Source organism: Schistocerca piceifrons, chromosome 11 (assembly GCF_021461385.2).
Source record: "Schistocerca piceifrons isolate TAMUIC-IGC-003096 chromosome 11, iqSchPice1.1, whole genome shotgun sequence".
Classification (NCBI taxonomy): Eukaryota; Metazoa; Arthropoda; class Insecta; order Orthoptera; family Acrididae; genus Schistocerca; species Schistocerca piceifrons.
The window spans coordinates 123,744,635-123,763,321 of NC_060148.1; the positions used below are offsets into that span (position 1 = coordinate 123,744,635).

Consider the following 18,687-nt stretch of genomic DNA (forward strand, 5'->3'; position numbering starts at 1 on the left):
ATGCCCACTATACGCCCTCGCTCAAAGTCCGTCAGCTGCACATACGGTTCACGTCCACGCTGTCGCGGCATGCTACCAGTGTTAAAGACTGCGATGGAGCTCCGTATGCCACGGCAAACTGGCTGACACTGACGGCGGCGGTGCACAAATTCTGCGCAGCTAGCGCCATTCGACGGCCAACACCGCGGTTCCTGGTGTGTCCGCTGTGCCGTGCGTGTGATCATTGCTTGTACAGCCCTCTCGCAGTGTCCGGAGCAAGTATGGTGGGTCTGACACACCGGTGTCAATGTGTTCTTTTTTCCATTTCCAGGAGTGTAGAATAGATGAAATCAATATTTCTCTGTAGTTATAAACACCTTATTTATTATTATTATTATTTTTTTCTTTTTTAATGAAGGGTTTGGATTAGAGCTATTTGCCATTTTTCTGCATGTTTTCAAGTTTCCCAGATCTTCTCAGAGAACAAGTGTTAAAATTTGATAATATTTGATTTTGATAATTTCAGTGCTTCTGCTGTTATTGAGTATTCAGAGCATACTTTGTTTTAATATGTTTAAGGATCTACTTCTGTTGACACGGAATCTTCAACTTCTTTTGTGTAATTGTTAGTTCTAATTTAGGTACAACTACTGAACAGTTCAAAAGTTAATCAACTAAATTTGCTAAGATCACAGAAATGGCCTGAATTTTTGCATAAAGTGTCATGCTCTCCTTTTCTCTACTTAAATGGTCCATCTTGCAATGAATTACATTTTTTTTGTGCATCAGTAATGAATGAAAATGCTGTTAGTGCCTGGGTAATGAGGTTAAGATACAGTGTAGTTCTGTCTTTGATTGTGACTTCAAAAGAAGTGTTATTCTGTGCCTCAAATGCACTAAGTTGCAGTATGTGGCAACTTTTGAGTGATACTTAACAACTGTGTGGATACAAGCTAGACATACACTATCTGGCCAGAAGTACCTGAACACTTCCATGTAACGTGGAATTAACCACTAGACATCACAAGAGGTGGAACAACCAGTATAAAAGGAGGCAAGGAGTATTGTGTGCAGAACAACCAGTATAAAAGAAGGCAAGGAATATTGTGTTGTCAGTAGAGAATCATTAACAGCAGAACGAGTCAGTCAGGAAAGCTTAATGCTGCAACTTTGAACATGCACTACTGATTGGCTGTCACTTGAGTAACAAATCCATCGGCAACATTTCAACCCTTCTAAAGCTCTGCCCAAGTCAGCTGTTTGTTATGTGATTGTGAAATGTAACTGTAAAGGAACAATCACAGTAAACCAGTCCTGGTAGACCTCATGTTGAGATGGAAAGGTACCATTGACCATTGTGGGAGGGAGATTGTAAACAATTACATGAAGTCTGTGAAGGGAATCACTTGGGGATTTCAAATTGTTAGCAGTGGAGCTATCACAGTGACTGTTCGTATGGAGCTCAAAAGAAATAGTGTGCCATGGTTGAGAAGCTCCTCACAAGCCTCAAATTTCTATGGTCAGTGTTGAGCAACACTTGAGGTGGTGCGAAGGCCAAAACCACTGGACACTGGATGATTGGGAATAAGTGGGAATGATGAATCACACGATACCCTGTGGCAGTTCGATGGAAAGGTTTGGGTTTGGTATTTGGTGAATTCTGGAGAACTTTATGCACCATCCTGTGTAGTCCCGATAGTGAAGTATGAAGGCAGTGGTGTTACATTATGGAGGTATTTCTTGTGCTTGGGGTAATATTACCTTATTGTGCTTAAAAATGCTAATTGTGGATGGTTATAAACACATTTTACTGCATTGTATACTGCGTACAGCTAGCGCTCTCTCTCTCTCTCTCTCTCTCTCTCTCTCTCTCTCTCTCTCTCTCTGTGTGTGTGTGTGTGTGTGTGTGTGTGTGTGTGTGTGTGTGCGCGCGCATGCGCTTCTTGAAATGGACTGGACTTCCCAGAGTCTTAAAATGAAACTATTGGAACACTTTTGGGGACAGTTTAAACAGTGACCTTGCTCCAGACCCAGCATCCAACATCACTACCTTCTCTGGTTTTTTGCTGGAGGAAGAATGGTCTGGCATTCCTTCACTGACATTCAGCCACACCATTGAAAGTGTCCACAACAGATTTCAAGATGTCATAAAGGCGAGGGTACACCCCATATTAATGTCCACTAATAGGTTTTCGTGTACTTTTGATCAGGTAGTGTATGATAAGTATGTCTTATATGGGTGAATTTCTGGGCACTTTTGTGAATGTCTGGTGGATTTACAAATTCGAGGGTCACTCCAAAAGAAATGCACACTATTTTTTTTTTTTAAATCCATGTTTTATTATACATGTTTGAAAGATTCACAGTGTGTAGATATATCCTTTAGGAACAATATTTTCATTTCTCCACATAATTTCCATCCCTCTCAACTGCCTTATGCCATTTTGGAACCAGCGCCTGTATATCCACACGGTAAAATTATGGACCAACCTGTTGGTGCCACTGTTTGGCAGCATGCACGAGGGAGTCATCATCTTCAAACCTTGTTCCATGAAGAGAGCCTTTCAGTTTCCCAAAGAGATGATAGTCACATGGAGCCAGGTCAGGACTGTAAGGCGGATGTTTCAGTGTTGTCCATCCGAGTTTTGTGATCGTGGAGTGTGTGCAGTACGAGGCCTGCCACTGCGAGGACAATCCTCAATATTGCCATGCCCGCTTTCATCACGTAACCTGCTTGCCCACTGACTAACTGTACTGTGATGGACAGCAGCATCTCCATACACCTTTTTCAACCTCTTGTGGATGTTTTGCACTGTCTCGTTTTCACAGCACAGGAATTCTATCACAGCACGTTGCTTCTGACGAACGTCAAGTGTAGCAGCCATCTTGAAGACATGCTGTGATGGTGGCACTCACGGGAACAGTTTGAAATAAGTTTGAAAACAAGTTGAAAGAATGTATCTACACATTGTAAAACTTTCACACATGCAGAATGAAAACTGTATTTTTACATAAATAGTGTGCATTTCTTTTGGAGTGACCCTCATAGAATGAGGAGGGATGGTTTTGTTGATTCTGGGAAAAATACTTGGGCAAACATGACAATATCTAACAGCACATCCCATGTTAAATGTTGTAATGAAAACAGATGCAAAGAGCTACATTTCATTGCTGACACCAATATAATCTCTGCTCCTAGTGGGCACCACTAAACTTGCTGTATCTGTGCAATCCTGTTACTTCTTTGACAGTCAGTTGCTCTCTTGATGAAGATAATGACAATTATTGTCTAAAGCTCGGATGTTCAGAGAATTACAGTGATAAGAACAGTTTGCGCAACAAATCTCATGGTAGAAATACATACTGTTTGCCACTTTTATAGGCCCCATATGTAATTTGAGGTCCTGCAGATATGTTTGCAAATATGTTTTGTGAAATAATAAAAGTGGAGTACCTTTTGACTTGTAAAATTACTATTCATTAATGCAAGATCCCTGCTCTTGTGACATTTAACAAGCAGAAAATATGGTTAAGTTTGTTTGGATAAAATTCTGCTGCTGAACTAGATCAGTGATTCGCAAAATATGATAAATGTTAAAAATAACTTTCATGTAGTGGTGCATTAAATGTTGGTTTTGTAATGCATATCTATACACAGTTAATTTTATACGTGTTACAATATGCATTCAATCATTTTATTGTTTATCTTCTTTATCTTTATAGGAGTGGTATAGTTCAGACTGAACCAATAATAAAACGAATAAATTCCCATACTGTGGCCAGTCGAAATTCTTTATGCAAATTGAAAAATTTCAGTGATGAAGACTGTGGTATGTTCTGCCATTTTTTATTACACTGTTATGGAGAAAATTGTTTATTTTCTAAATATTTGGTACAAACTGAATCTGATTGAATTGTTCCAAAGGACACATGGCTCATAACTGCAGGTGATACAATATATCTCAATCTTTATATATAAAAGGTAAAGTCGTTACTGACTGACTCATCATTGCCCTACCCAAACCGCTAAGGACAGTTATCTGAAATTTGAAAAAAGTGTGGATCTTATACTGTAGGAATTGAAACTTCCTGGCAGATTAAAACTGTGTGCCGAACCGAGACTCGAACTTGGGACCTTTGCCTTTCGCGGGCAAGTGCTCTACCATCTGAGCTATCCGAGCACGACTCCCGCCCCGTCCTCACAGCTTTACTTCTGCCAGTACCTCATCTCCTACCTTCCAAACTTTACAGAAGCTCTCCTGCGAACCTTCTTCTGTAAAGTTTGGAATGTAGGAGATGAGGTACTGGCAGAAGTAAAGCTGTGAGGATGGGGCGTGAGTCGTGCTTTGGTAGCTTAGACAGTAGAGCACTTGCCCACGAAAGGCGAAGGTCCTGAGCTCGAGTCTCGATCCAGCACACAGTTTTAACCTGCCAGGAAGTTCCACATCAGTGCACACTCCGCTGCAGAGTGAAAATCTCATACTGTAGGAATTGTTTAAGAAGGGATTTTTTGATATTCCAACCCTAAAGGGGTGAAATGGGGTATGAAGAGTTTTCTTTTTAAAATGTCACTATAAGTCAGTTTTGAAGCTAGGCCTACAAAAATTGGTATTTGGTTTCATGGTCAGAAGCAAAGAAATATGTTTCACCATTTTTGGAAATTTAATCCTGTGGGGGTGAAATAGTGGGTGAAAACTTTTTTTGAAAGTGTATCATTAGTAAGGAACTATTGAAGTATTTTTAAAGCTATATCTATGAATATTGGTATTTTGACTTCTCGGGTACAAATAAAAGAAATATTTATTTCAGTGTTTTTGGAAATTGAACCTCTATGGGGTGAAAAAGCAGATGATATTTTTTATGGAAATATTTTATTATGAAATAATTTTCAAAGCTAAATCTGTGAATATCTAAATTCGGCTTCTCAGTTGGAAATAAAAAAAAGTGTTTCACTGTTTTTGGAAATTCAACCCCTATAGGGTGAAACAGGGAATGAAAGTTTTTCTGGAAATATTTCACTGTGCAAGCGTTTTTGAAACTAAATGTACAAAAATTTGTATTAAGTTTCTCTGTTAGGAATAAAAGATATGCAAATCACTGTGTTTGGAAATTCAGCCCCTAAGGGGGTGAAATGGGGGGGGGGGGACATTTATGAAAATATTTCATTGCAAAAGCATTTTTAAAGGTAAATCTTTGAAATTTGGTGTTTGGTTTTTTGGTTAGAGATTAAAAATACATGTTTCACATTTTTGGAAATTAAGTCCATAAGGGGGTGAAATAAGGTCAGACGGATTCACTGATTTATCATTGCCCACCCAAACTGCTAAGGACAGAAACTTGAAGTTTGGAGAGTGTGTGGATTTTACACTGTAGGCATCATTTAAGAAAGGATTGTTTGAAATTCCACTCCTAAGGGGGTGAAACTGGGGATAAAAGGCATTTTTACAATATGTTGCTGTGAAGGTAATTTTGAAGCTAAAACTGCAAAAAGTGGTATTTGGTTTCTTTCAGAAAATAAAAATATGTGTTTCAGCACGTTTTGTAACTTCAACAAGTAAGGGCGTATAATAGTGGGTGAAAAGTTCATGAAAATTAAGTAATTACTAAAGGATTTTTAAGGCTTTATCTATAACAATTGGTATTTGACTTATCAGTTAGAAATAATAATAATAATAATGCAGCTTTCAGTGTTTCTGGAAATTCAGTGTCTAAGAGAGTACAAAATGGGGACAAAAATTTTTAAGAAAATATGTCGTTACATTAAAAAAAATGTTAAAGCTAAATTTACAAAAATTGGTATTTCACATTTGGTTAGATATAAAGAAATATTTATTGGGGAATGAAAGTTGGTGTAGAAATATCTCCTTAAGAAATGCCAAAGCCATGATTAATGAATACTTTGGACTCTAGCTTCCAGAATTGCTTTTTTTGGTCAGAAGTACATTCAGAAAAGGCCACACTTATGTGGCCTTAATTAGTGTGAAAAGTGTAGAAGGTGTTGCAATTTGTGAACAGCATAAAAATTTGATCTCTGCAGGCCATACAGTCTACACGAGTGAAGCAGTGGGCACTAAGCTGGTTAATATAATATAGCACAGCATTATTGTGCACTGACAAAACGAAAGGAATGTGGTAGAGGTGTTGTAACATATTTATACTGAGGATTTATTCTTTTCTGAATTTGATGATTTCATGGGATTTCTGATAGCTCGACATATACAGCATTTTATCTTGCATTTGGGCATCCTTTGTTTCCATTGAAAAATTGGAAATGTGGAGTCATTATGAGCTTACACCAAATCATTTGACATAGAAGCAATCATTTTTTTCGCAAACTGGTTTTTATTATACCCATTTTGTTATATAGTCTATAATTTAATTCAAAATATTGTCAAAATTTAATATTAACACCATTTCAGGGAGAATAAGGGTTCAACAGATTTGGAATCCAGAATGAGTGGTGTATATCTGACACACATTAATGGAAAAGGAAATGTTGAAAATTTAGGTTTTGATGTTTTTAGTTGTTTCTACACCAGGAGGAGAAGGCAGGCTGGGACTGGGTAAAGGAACAGGAAAGTAATGATGTACAGATGCAGGAGTTAATACAGAGTTTCACATTTTTCAATGCAACAACCATTGGAGGATGTACATTTCATTAAACTGAGCAAAGGAAAGTCCAAGTTGCGATATCAGCAGTTATGAGGAGGACAGATTGCTACTCAATGTGTTATCTTTACGATGAGTAGCACTCTTATCCTTTTCATTAAATTGAGTGTTTCATTTATAAAACTGAATTACCATTTACTATGGATGTGATGGTGTGAGTGTGATGATCTTGCTTTCTTGGCATGCAACTATATACTGAGTCGAACATGTATTGTGTAATGCAGTGTTCCATAAAGGATATTACGGATGGCAAGTTTTGTGTTGCATTTATTTTCTTTTCTCATGAATGAACCAACTAAATAACCAGTATATTTCTGTTGTCAGTGATGTGTGATACTGCATGTAATCCTGTTTAGTCGTACGACAAGTTGATTGTGTAGAATCACAGTCCAGGGGGCATGGGGTTTAAACAAATAGTTGTAATGTTTGCATTTACAATGTTAGTGAGATCCTTTAATAAATCTGAGCAGTATTTCTTCAGTCGCTCTCTTAACTTTTGGCAGCCAGTGTAATGTGAATTTTAAGTTCAGTGACAACAACAAGGAATTTCTTGTAATGGTGATAAATGGGTATTTGCTTACAAGATCAATGGAGAGTGTTTTAAATCTTGAAATAGGCACCACCAGAGTGCAAGTAATTTACTAGTATGTGGAGAGAAAATTTTGCTTTATCATTGCAGTGGAAGCCATTTGTCCTTTCCTTTTTTGTGCATGCTAAGTAGCATTTCATGAATAATAATAAGAATATTAATGGCTGCTATTGCAACAGTGACAGCAATATTTCATTTTTCATTCTGCATCTTTTCCACCTACTAGCAATTTGTTTGCACTATGTTTGTGACTATTTCAAGATTTAAAACACTCTCTATTAATTTTTTAAGCAAATACATATTGATGACCATTATTAGAAATTTCTTACTATAGTCACTTAACTAAAAATTCACATTACAGTGGCTGTCAAAAGTTAATAGAATGTTTACAGGAACACGGCTTGGATTTGTTATTACATCTCTTTTCTTTTTTCATGTGAAGGCCAATTCTTAACATTGTAAATGCAAACATTACAACTGTTTGTTAATCCCCCCCAACCATCTGGACTCTGATGCCACCCTATCAACTTGTACTATGACTTAACAGGATTACAAGCAGTATTATACATTGCCAACAATAGAAATATATTGGCTATGTAATGAGTCAGGAAACAACTGCAGGAAGATTATTTCATCCATGACAAAAGTTTTCTAAGAGAATAATTGCAACACAAAACTTGCCAGCTGTCATATAAATTATAGAACACTGCATTATACAAAACATGCTGGACTCAGTGTATAATAGTATCCCAACAAAGCAAGGTCATCACTCTCACACCGCGTCCACAGTGAATGGTAATTCACTTTTATAAATTAAACACTCAATTTAATGAAATGGGTAAGAGTGCTACTCACCATAAAGATGACACATTGAGTAGCAATGTATCCTTTTCATAGTTATTGGTATTCTCACCTGGACTCACCTTTGTTCAATTTAATGAAAATCACACCCTCCAGTGTTCTTTTCAGTGAGAATGTGAATTTATTCTACTAAGCAGTCCTGAAAGATTTAAAATACAAAAAATTCTGGATAAATTGGAATTTTTAATGTGTGACAAAGGAAGAGCACCACCCATATTTCTCAAAATGAAAATGGATGCACCTAACAGTTAGCCACACTCCAGGAACTTGCGTCACTTTCATTTGACGAAGTGTTTAAGTTGTCAAATTATCATCATTGAATGTACATGTTTCATTGCATGTAGAGTTCTGTCATTGTTCCCCAGTCCTACAGGGCCGATGTGGCAGAACTCTGCACTACGGTCTAAGTCACAAATGTCAGTTTGTTACCAATTCTCATCATGATTCCTATGCCGGTTCTATGGATCATGGCACAATCATTTGGTTGGCTCATGAAAAGTCAGTGCGCACTACAATTTTAAAACCCATCTTTGAGCAAAGTGTTAAATATTGTTCAATCTTTCGAGATACAAGGGTTGGAACTTAAATAGTGGCAACTATTTACTTACAACTGGTACAAAAGAGTTACATGTTAGCTCCTGTTACTGTCCTTCAAACAGTCACCAGCATTGTGTAGAACCCGTTGCCAGTGATGTGGAAGGCATAGTATACTGTTCGCAGAGCGTGTTCTGTTGATGGTGTGAATGGAGTGGTCTACTGCCTGTCATACTCTGGAACAGTTCTGAAGCGAATGCCATGAAGTGGTTCCTTCATCTTCGGAATCAAATCAAAGTCACAAGGACTTAAGTCTGGGGAGTATGGTGGATGGTACAGTACTTCCCAGTCCCATCGACCGAACAGAGCAGACACAGCTTGCGCCGTATGTGCCCACGCATTGTCTTGCAAAATGATGGGTGGGTTGCCCAAAAAGTGTCGTCACTTCTTTCACAAAGCTAGCCACAGGAGATGCTTCAAAAATGAACAGTAATACTGTGCATTGACTGTCTGCCATGGAATAATGTAATGTGTTAGGATAATGCCATCACAGTCATACACAAGAATCACCATAACTTTCACCATACTGGGGCTCTGATGCACTTTCAACTTTTGCGGTGACCTATAATGATACCATTCACTGGATTGGACTTTCTGTTTTGGCTCATATGATGTGGCCCATGTCTCATCCAGTGTTACGATATGGCATAAGAAAGCTCTCCTTTGCACTCATAGCAGTCCAAGTATGTCTGAACTGTGTCCTAATGCATCCATTTCTGTATGCCCGTCAAGTCACGTGTAACCCATCGTAATGCAATTTTTCACATGCAAAGGCATTCCTTCAGGATGCAAAGCACAGTCATATGCGCTAATCCGGTTTCACGGGTGAGCTCATGAATCGTATGGCACCGATTACTGCCCACTAACACGGCAACAGCATGCACTTCTTCTTCAGAGATGTTAGGACAGCCTACCTGATGTGTGTCTGCCACAGTTTGCCGACCTTCGTTGAAGGCTTTTACCCAATGTGCCACTGTTCTGCACAGCGATACCGATTCCCCACATGCCACTTGAAGACCTTGATGACACTGTCGTTCTGTACAACCTCTGCCACATTCAATCTTGATCCAACTCCGTTGTTCCTGTTTCGAAAACATAGTGGCACCGTTACATTAGACTGCTCACTCAGAAGTGACTGTGTTTCTCTCGACTGTGCGCATGCCAGTGACGTGGGATGGGCGAGTCCATTTGGTTGGAGGTAAGGTAGGTATGTCAACAACGTGTGCTGTCAGCAACAATAGTAGATTCCATTGCATAGTGTCTCCACAACAGTGTTGCCACTGTTTAAGTTCCAACATATGTATCTTGTGCTGCTAGTTATCAGATTGAGACTCGGTGTGACATCGCTATGGTGGCTCCTGTTCCTGGTTGTTGGTGTGCTGGTCAGTTCTCGGGGAGGATGATGTGACAGCTGTACAAATGCAGCCTCCATGCCACATCATGCCAAACAACCACCACAGCAACAGCAGCACCTCGTGCTCCTATCTTGCACATTTTCTTTTGTGCAACATGGTAAGGCCATGTTCCTTAAGCACTTGGTGACTTGGCAACAAGTGAAGGAAAAAAGGGCATCTAGTGTCTGTTTATCATTCCTAGCCCCCTCCTGTTGACGTTAATTGTGTCTCCATTGTTGTCTCCAGTTACTTGACATTTGGCGACCTAAAACAAGCAGTACATTCCACTTTTTGAGCTATTTATGGCTCCCACTATGTATTGTCTGTGACTTGTTCCTTGATTTTTGGAAGACACTATGATTGTACTGCACATTTGTTTGGTCTAGATGCTTTCAGTACCTTTGATTTTTCCGTTTCACATATGGTGTATCTTGTTCCCGAACACGTTCCTTTCTTGCAATTAGACTCTCTGTTTTCCGAGTTCTTGTCTCTCTTCACAAGAACCTTTCTTATCAGTGGACACCGACCTGGGAGCATGTGTTCACGCTTTAGAAATCTACATTACATTTGGAATCTCTGTTTCGGGAGCCAACTTAATGATGGTGCCAAGGACTGTACAATTGGCATAGGAATTGTGATGAGAATTAGTAACAAACTGACATTTGTGACTTAGACCGTGGCATGGAGTAGAGGTGCAGTGAGAGAACTCTACATGCACTATGATGACATTTTGGCTATGGAGACCTCCATTACAGACTTCTTACACTTCAAGGTGAGGATGGTTCCGAACGTCCAATAGCTAATTTGCCATAAATATTCAACTTCGCTCGGCAGTGCAACTCCTGAGTTGAGGAAGAAGCACTTGTACTTTATGCACTCAAAAAGTTTCATGATGTGTTGTACGGGTCTAACCAGGAAAGTACTTGGGCTCTAACAAACACAAATATACCAAACTCATGTGAGAAATAATGTAAAGGTCTCTTATTGCACTAGTGATACTCCCGCATCTGCAAAACTCTGCAGTCATTCGTTAGAGGCCTCTGTGTATGCCATGCCGCATTGCACACTGACCTGCTGGCACGCCAGTCAGGACCAGTAGGGACAGTGCAGTGTGCCTCTGAAGTTGCGTTTTGTGACATTTTTTGTGTATTGAAGTGTCAGATGGCTCGGCGATTGGTAATCGATCCTGCTAATGTATTGCGATTGGTTGAGATGAAGTTACGAAGAACCCTCCTTTGTGAAGATGGTATTGGTGTAGAAGATGAATCATTCGCATGTTTTCTGGTATCTATTATAGTGCAGAAATATGAGCATAAGTTAGAAATAGATACTGTTGTAACACTAACACATAATGATGATGATAGGGACGATACTGACGAACAACTCTTTGCAAACAGTAGTGCTACTGCAAGTGCAAGAAGAAGCGATGGAAGCTGTGACAGTGAATACCAACTGTCTCCCAAGAAGAAGGTTAAAGTTGCAAGTATCATCACGGCGTTTGATGACAACACACTGGAGAACATGTACGATGATTATTATGTAAGAGGTTTCTACACATACGAAAAGCTTCTGAAAGGATGGCGTATGGCATCTACAATTACATCTACAAGTATATCTAGAGCATGACTGCAGAGTTTTGCAGAAAACCAACACCCACCAGCATATTCAGAGGTACATAATTTTCCTGTAACCAAACGTTGATACAGATCTGTTTGTTTGAGCCCTAGTACTTTCGTGGCAAGTTCTTCCTCTTCACTGACAACAAGCCCTCGGTTTCATTGTTTAACCCTTCTGCATTGTTGCCTGACAAAGCAGCACATTGCCTTCATTGGTGGGTCTCATTTCTGACTCGCTACAAGCATGAAATTCATTTTCGGCCTACTGACACCGATGCACTGTTTTACCTTCCACTGTGTCCAGATCTTATTTTTTATAAGGGTGAACTCCTTTGTTTTCACTTTGATGTTGAGGTGCAATGTACAGTGGAAGGGTTTCCTATTACAGGCTCCTGGATTGCAGCTGTTGGCACTGCTGATACGGTCTTGCATCAAGTTGTTCACCTCATTCAGCACAGCTGGCTGGACAGGCCTCTGGGTACGACTTCTGATTCTTTACGTAACTCTTTTGCCTTATGTCACAACCTTTCAGTGTTTGACGATTGTGTCTTCTTAGTTATAAATGAGTTGTCGTCTACGGTTGTGATTCTGGCTGCCTTACAGCAGAATGTGCTTCAGCTCCTATATCGGGGACATTGAGTGTTCTTGGGTACCAGGTTATTGTGTTTTTTGACGGGGAATCGATGCTGACATTGTACATCTTGTTGCTACACAATAGACAGCGCTGTGAGTGACACTCTCTTTGTTGTCTGTGTTGCAGAGTATGTGAGATTGTGTCCATATTGATTTCATGAGACCCATCCTAAATTTTTCCAGGTTTTTGGTTGTCCATGCTTTTTATAAATTTCCATATGTTATTCACTGCCCTCAGACATCAGCCGCAGCTATGATTCAGGCTGTCTCGAAAATGCATGACAGATGATGCTCCACAGTGTGGTGTAATGGTGAGATGGGATGTCTTGTCCACACATTTCAACATACAAATGAAAAAGTACCTTGTGGTGGCCTCCTACATAGACAAGACCTTGATATGCTTCTCAAGTTCCTACAGGGATCGGATTCCAACCAAGATGGTCTGTAGTTGCCAGGAATGCACCCTATTGCATCTGCTCATGCCACTCAGCCATAATCCGAAGGCACAGCTCTCTCTGTGCTATGCTACTGGCTCCACGGACTGGGCTTTGGTGTTTGGCTGAAGACCGAAGTGGATTATGGCCACGGTCCACAGCTGCCAAGGCCACTGCCACTATATTGTGCACACCAGTGGCAGGCTGACAGTGTGGCACCAATACCAGTACTGCTTAACAGTACCTGCTGCCTCTACCATCAGCACCTGTTCTAGCCTCATAGAGCATCCCTGCTGCAGGGGTGAACCCACCCTCCATGTGGATGTTGCCACCTCCTGATTTTCCTCCAGGATCCAGCTGCCCTGATGCTTGCTGCCAGGCCTTTCCGCAGTGCTTTACTGCCATTGGTACCAACTGAGCCAGTGCCTTCAGGCCCTTCGACACTGGTGCCCCCAAATGAGATGCCAGCACTTGCACCATAGGCACAGTTCCAGCATGTCGAGAACTGGACATCAAGATGCTACCAATACTTGTGTTATCGTTCCTCTCTTATGGGACTTCACAGGGGAACAGACGCCACATGTGTCCGCAGCCATACCATTTCGGCACCTGTACTCACTGATTCCAGCCCTGAATCTCCTTCCATATTACATTCATCATTTGTGGTGTCTGTCACAGAGGCTGTGGATATTTCAAGAGTTGCCCACATCATTTGAATGCTCTCTCCCCATTGAGGAAGCCTGGTAGAACTCTGGATATAGTACTTGGGTATATGCTGTGGCACCAGGCCCCTGGCACGCTATACTTCTAATTTTTCGTCAGTGGCATCTGCATGGACTGGCCACCAGAGGCCGTCTGCAGTGGGCCGTGTGACTTGTGCACGTGCCACGGCATCTGCCACATCATATACTGGAGCACTAGTCTTTATAAGCACATTGCAGCAGGCATTCGTCTTCATATTGTGTTCAGCAGCTGCTTATATCAGTATGTTGCTTGTTTCTATGTTTGTGTCTATGTTATTATCTGTTATTCGCTTCTAGGCAGAAGGATAATGAACTTTGGTTCAATGATGTTGTTTGTCTCTTACAGTATGATTCAAGAATAACAGTAGTAGTAGTAGTAGTAGTAGTAGTAGTAGCAGTAGTAGCAGCAGCGGGATATGAAATGTCTGTTACACTTTGAGGAAGGCTGTTGCATGGTGTTACTTATATTGGATATTTGGATGCAAGTCATAATACTGATAAGCAGATCTGTGTTACTATATCACCAGTTTAAATGTACACCTGTTCTTACACCTGCAAAGACTGATCTAAAAGTAGTGTCTGTCATGGCATTATGTAATGAACATGAACGTCGTAAGTTGTGGTTAAGTAACTCAGTTGATGAAACAGTGAATCAGAGCTTGCCAATCAGACGGACACAACCGTTGCAAATTTTATGGTTGCTTGGGGAAAGATTTAACTTGTGAGCCCTCGATGAGCTAAACATGATGTAAGGCACTTAAGTATTTACTGGGAGATCACTCGTGTATTTTGTGTGTGTGTGAAGTGATCATTGCAAGCAAGTGCCATAGACAGTAGCCACCTGTCCCACCCAAACTGACTGCCACTGTGAAACTTGGCTACCACTGTTCGTAGAGACTATCTTTTTCCAGGGCACACGCGTGGGCACTGTGCAATACCTGCGCTGATGATGGACTGGTCATCACTTTGTAATATTATGCTCTTAAGCAATATCATCACATTACACCTTGTAAGAGCATTAACTAAAATCTAGGGAAAATGACCCTGAGATTTCATTACTGTAATGGGCACATTATTGTTTCCTTATTTGAATTGTAGTGATGGAAATATGTTGTTTTGTAATAGCGTTTTATAAATGACTAGTTCAGTTAGTAAACTGTGGGCCATAATGACACATTTTACAAAAATGAGAGTGTAGTGTACTCTGTTTACATTCCCACAGCTGATGCAGCAAATCTTTTAATTTATTGTTAGGTACAAATGCTTTGAAAAAGTATCATCATTTTATAATTAATAACTGTCATCAGATTTAATCAACTTCAGATGTGGAATGTTGTTAAAAATTTAGCATTATATTGCTTAACACTTTCTGGGTGACAGCTGGACATGATTTGAGCAGTTTGTGTGCCTGCATTCCTGCTTTGCTGAAGTTGAGGACAACAGCCAATTTGTATTTAAAAAAACACAGTCAGCTGAAATTTTATCTCCAATTTATTTTATAGGCTACTGGTTTCAGCGATATGACACGATCGTCAGACCCCTCCGTACTAGATAGTGGGTGGGATTTTCCAATGACAGACATGTATGTGACACTGGAAAATAACCAGTCTTCACACCAATTTATGCACATATGACATTAGCATATGATTATGTGTCAAACACAAATTGTTTGCGTAATTCTGATGGAGATTGACTGTCTGTGGTTACTCCAACCTATGCAACATGTTCTTATGTTTATGGATAAAGCTGCAACACAAAACTCTTTTAATGAAATCAGATCACAGATTCCACTTTACAAATGTGAGGATTCTCTGTGTGTCTGTTGTTTCATCTACCCCCCACCCTTTCTATCCTTCTGACTCACAAAAGATGTAAACTGGGACTCAACAGAAACTTTTGAATTAATAGCTCTGTTGATGGCGGGAACCAGTACTTCATGATAGGACTCTCTTAATATCATAAGAATAAACATGATGTAAACATTACATTCTATATATACCTAAAAACAAAGATGATGTGACTTACCAAATGAAAGTGCTGGCAGGTCGACAGACACACAAACTAACACAAACATACACACAAAATTCAAGCTTTCGCAACAAACTGTTGCCTCATCAGGAAAGAGGGAAGGAGAGGGAAAGACGAAAGGATGTGGGTTTTAAGGGAGAGGGTAAGGAGTCATTCCAGTCCCGGGAGCGGAAAGACTTACCTTAGGGGGAAAAAAGGACGGGTATACACTCGCACACACACACATATCCATCCACACATATACAGACAAGCTTGTGTCTGTATATGTGTGGATGGATATGTGTGTGTGTGCGAGTGTATACCCGTCCTTTTTTCCCCCTAAGGTAAGTCTTTCCGCTCCCGGGACTGGAATGACTCCTTACCCTCTCCCTTAAAACCCACATCCTTTCGTCTTTCCCTCTCCTTCCCTCTTTCCTGATGAGGCAACAGTTTGTTGCGAAAGCTTGAATTTTGTGTGTATGTTTGTGTTAGTTTGTGTGTCTGTCGACCTGCCAGCACTTTCATTTGGTAAGTCACATCATCTTTGTTTTTAGGTATATTTTTCCTTCGTGGAATGTTTCCTTCTATTATAACCATTACATTATATATACTTGCATATGTGCTAGAATCTTGTGGGATTGCATTTCACATGCAGTGGAAGCCAAGCTGTCTGGAGTACAGTGAAGTACAATAAGAAGTATATGTTTTATGCTCATTCATTCATTTCTGTGTGTGGTCAGCATTTCCAAAAAACCTCAGTTGTGATAGCTTTGTCATTTTCTTCGTAAATATCTTGTATTGTGCACGGGTTGCCCAGGAGGAGGCTTGGATCTTCTTCAGCACCACAGTTGCAAGAGGTGTCTGCGCTCACTGGAAGGGTTCCCCATTTCTTCAGGCTGGTCTTGCATCAGGGGATGCCCACTCTTAGGTGATTGAGGGACCTCCATACAGGATATTGTAGGTTTGCGCCAGGAGCTAGTTCTTCATTTGGCGATACCTCTACAGGAAGTGAGCTCTTCCATGTTGCAAGATGAATTGCCTCTGGTGCTCCCTCCAGTGGCACAGTCCTAGGAAGGAAACTCTTGCACTCTTTAAAGCATGATCTTGCTGCCTGATGACCATACATAGGATGTCGGCGGTCATTCTCCTGCTGTGTTTTCTCACTGTCTGCAGCAGCGGCCCTCCAGATGTTGGGTGGGGCTATTCCGACAATCGGATACAATTTATGCACTGTTGTTGGCTTCAAGCATCCTGAGATGATCCTTGCAGTATCATTGATCACAATATCGGCTTGCTTAGCATGAGCTGAAGCCTTCCACACAGGAGCAGCATACTTGACAGCTGATACACAGAGCACAAGTGCAGAAGCCCTTAGGAGGTGCAGGTTGGCTCCCCAGCTGCTGCCAATCAGCTTCTGAAGTATCCCATTGCGAGCAATGACTTTTTGTTCCACATTTAGATATTGCTGCCTGTACGTTAGAGCCCTTTCCAGCGTAACAGCTAGATTGACGTGTTGGGCAATGTTTCAGTTGCTCTCCTCACCATGTGATGTCCACCTTTTGCTTCACTTTGCTGGTTCATAAGTGGAATACGCTCACTTGAGTTTTACTGGGATTGGGCTTCAGGTGGTTGTCATCATAGTACTTGGAGAGTTCATCCATTGGTAGAGACAGCTTTCCCTCTACTTATTTAAAGTCTGTCCACTGAATAGCTACTGCTGTGTCATAGGTATAGATGAAGAGCCTAGTACTTGCTGGTATTGGCTGAGCATTTGTGTAGATATTGTACAATGCTGGAGCATGCACACTGCCTTAGGAGAGACCATTCTTCTGTGTTCACCATCTACTCCTCTTACCCTGTAATGAAACTTAGAATCTTCTGTTCTGGAGGAAGGTGCTAATAAGGGATATTAGTTGGTAGTCCTTAGTAGGGTCATACTCTTTCTTTAACAGTTTCCCATGACTCACAGTGCAATATGCAGCTGTTAGATCAACAAAAGCAACTCTGGTAATCTCACAACTCTCAAAACCGTCCTCTCGATGTGCTGGGTTAGATTCGAGATTTGACTACTGCATGACTTGCCAGCATGAAAGCCTGCTTGTTGTGAGATGAACTTCACTTCAAGGGTGGCACTGATTTGGTTAAGTACCAGAAGGTTTGTTTTATGCTGTGTTACTCACACACTGACTCAATGATAATACAGGACAACAGTTTTACCAGCACATTAAACTTGGACTGCACTGGCCAATTAGCTGGCCCAACTAACCAGTAGTGATTTGAACATGGCAGTTATGACGTAAAAACAGATGAGCAGACAAACAATACTGCTTTGAATGTCATTTAATTTTTAAATAGAATGAAATAATATACAGCAAAACTCTGGCAGTATGCTTCTTACAAGACAATACAGAAAACATAACATAATGTTGACAGTAGCTAACATAGTGATGTACAACTTAAACACAGGGTAATTTTTCTGCACCAGATATGTATAACATAAAAGTGCATTGCAGAGATTTCACCGTATAGTTAAAATAGTGTACAGTTTAAGAACTGTTATTAGCTATGTTGATAACAAGGCATTCAACAAGAGAATCCATGAAGCCATTCAAGCATCACTTTTTTCCTCCATTTTTTGTGCATGCTTTTCTGCATCCTGCCAGCATTCAGCATTGACATACGACAAAGTTTCGTACATTTACTCCAGTTCATCTGGGAGCTTAAATTTCATGTTATTTCTCACAAAATAACTTTAACTCAGTTCTGTGCAGACTGCAGTGGTACGGTGGCAGCTATAAAGATGCAGCAGTTGTATGGTATGCACAGTGTCATGAAAACTATTGTTTTGCATGTTTCTAACATGGCTTATCCCTCTGGCTTCTTGATCACATGTGTGATGTAAAACGGTGGATTTAGTCCCAATAAAGAGAATTTGATTTTTCATTTTTGTCCCACAAATTTATTTTTAGTGTTTTCTTAATTTAAACGCTCTTTAATAGCAAACTTTATGCAAAATATCGATAATTACAGTTTTATATTTGCAATGAAAGCTGGAATATGTGTAGTTAGAAAAAAGAAGAAAGAAAGGGAAATGATGATTAGATGAGTGTTAAATAGCATACATTTGATGAATTTTATGTTTCAATTATCTAAGAGAATTTTATATTT

General features: G+C 40.2%; 1 protein-coding gene across 1 annotated transcript in view; it reads left to right on the plus strand.

Annotated features, from left to right (window-relative positions):
* The window catches only part of LOC124720293, a 209,700-nt gene that overhangs the window by 60,138 nt on the left and 130,875 nt on the right, over window positions 1–18,687 (plus strand). The window contains exon 4 of the mRNA XM_047245607.1: window positions 3,703–3,809. Coding sequence (XP_047101563.1) covers window positions 3,703–3,809 — 107 coding nt within the window. The remainder of the gene's footprint in view (window positions 1–3,702; window positions 3,810–18,687) is intronic.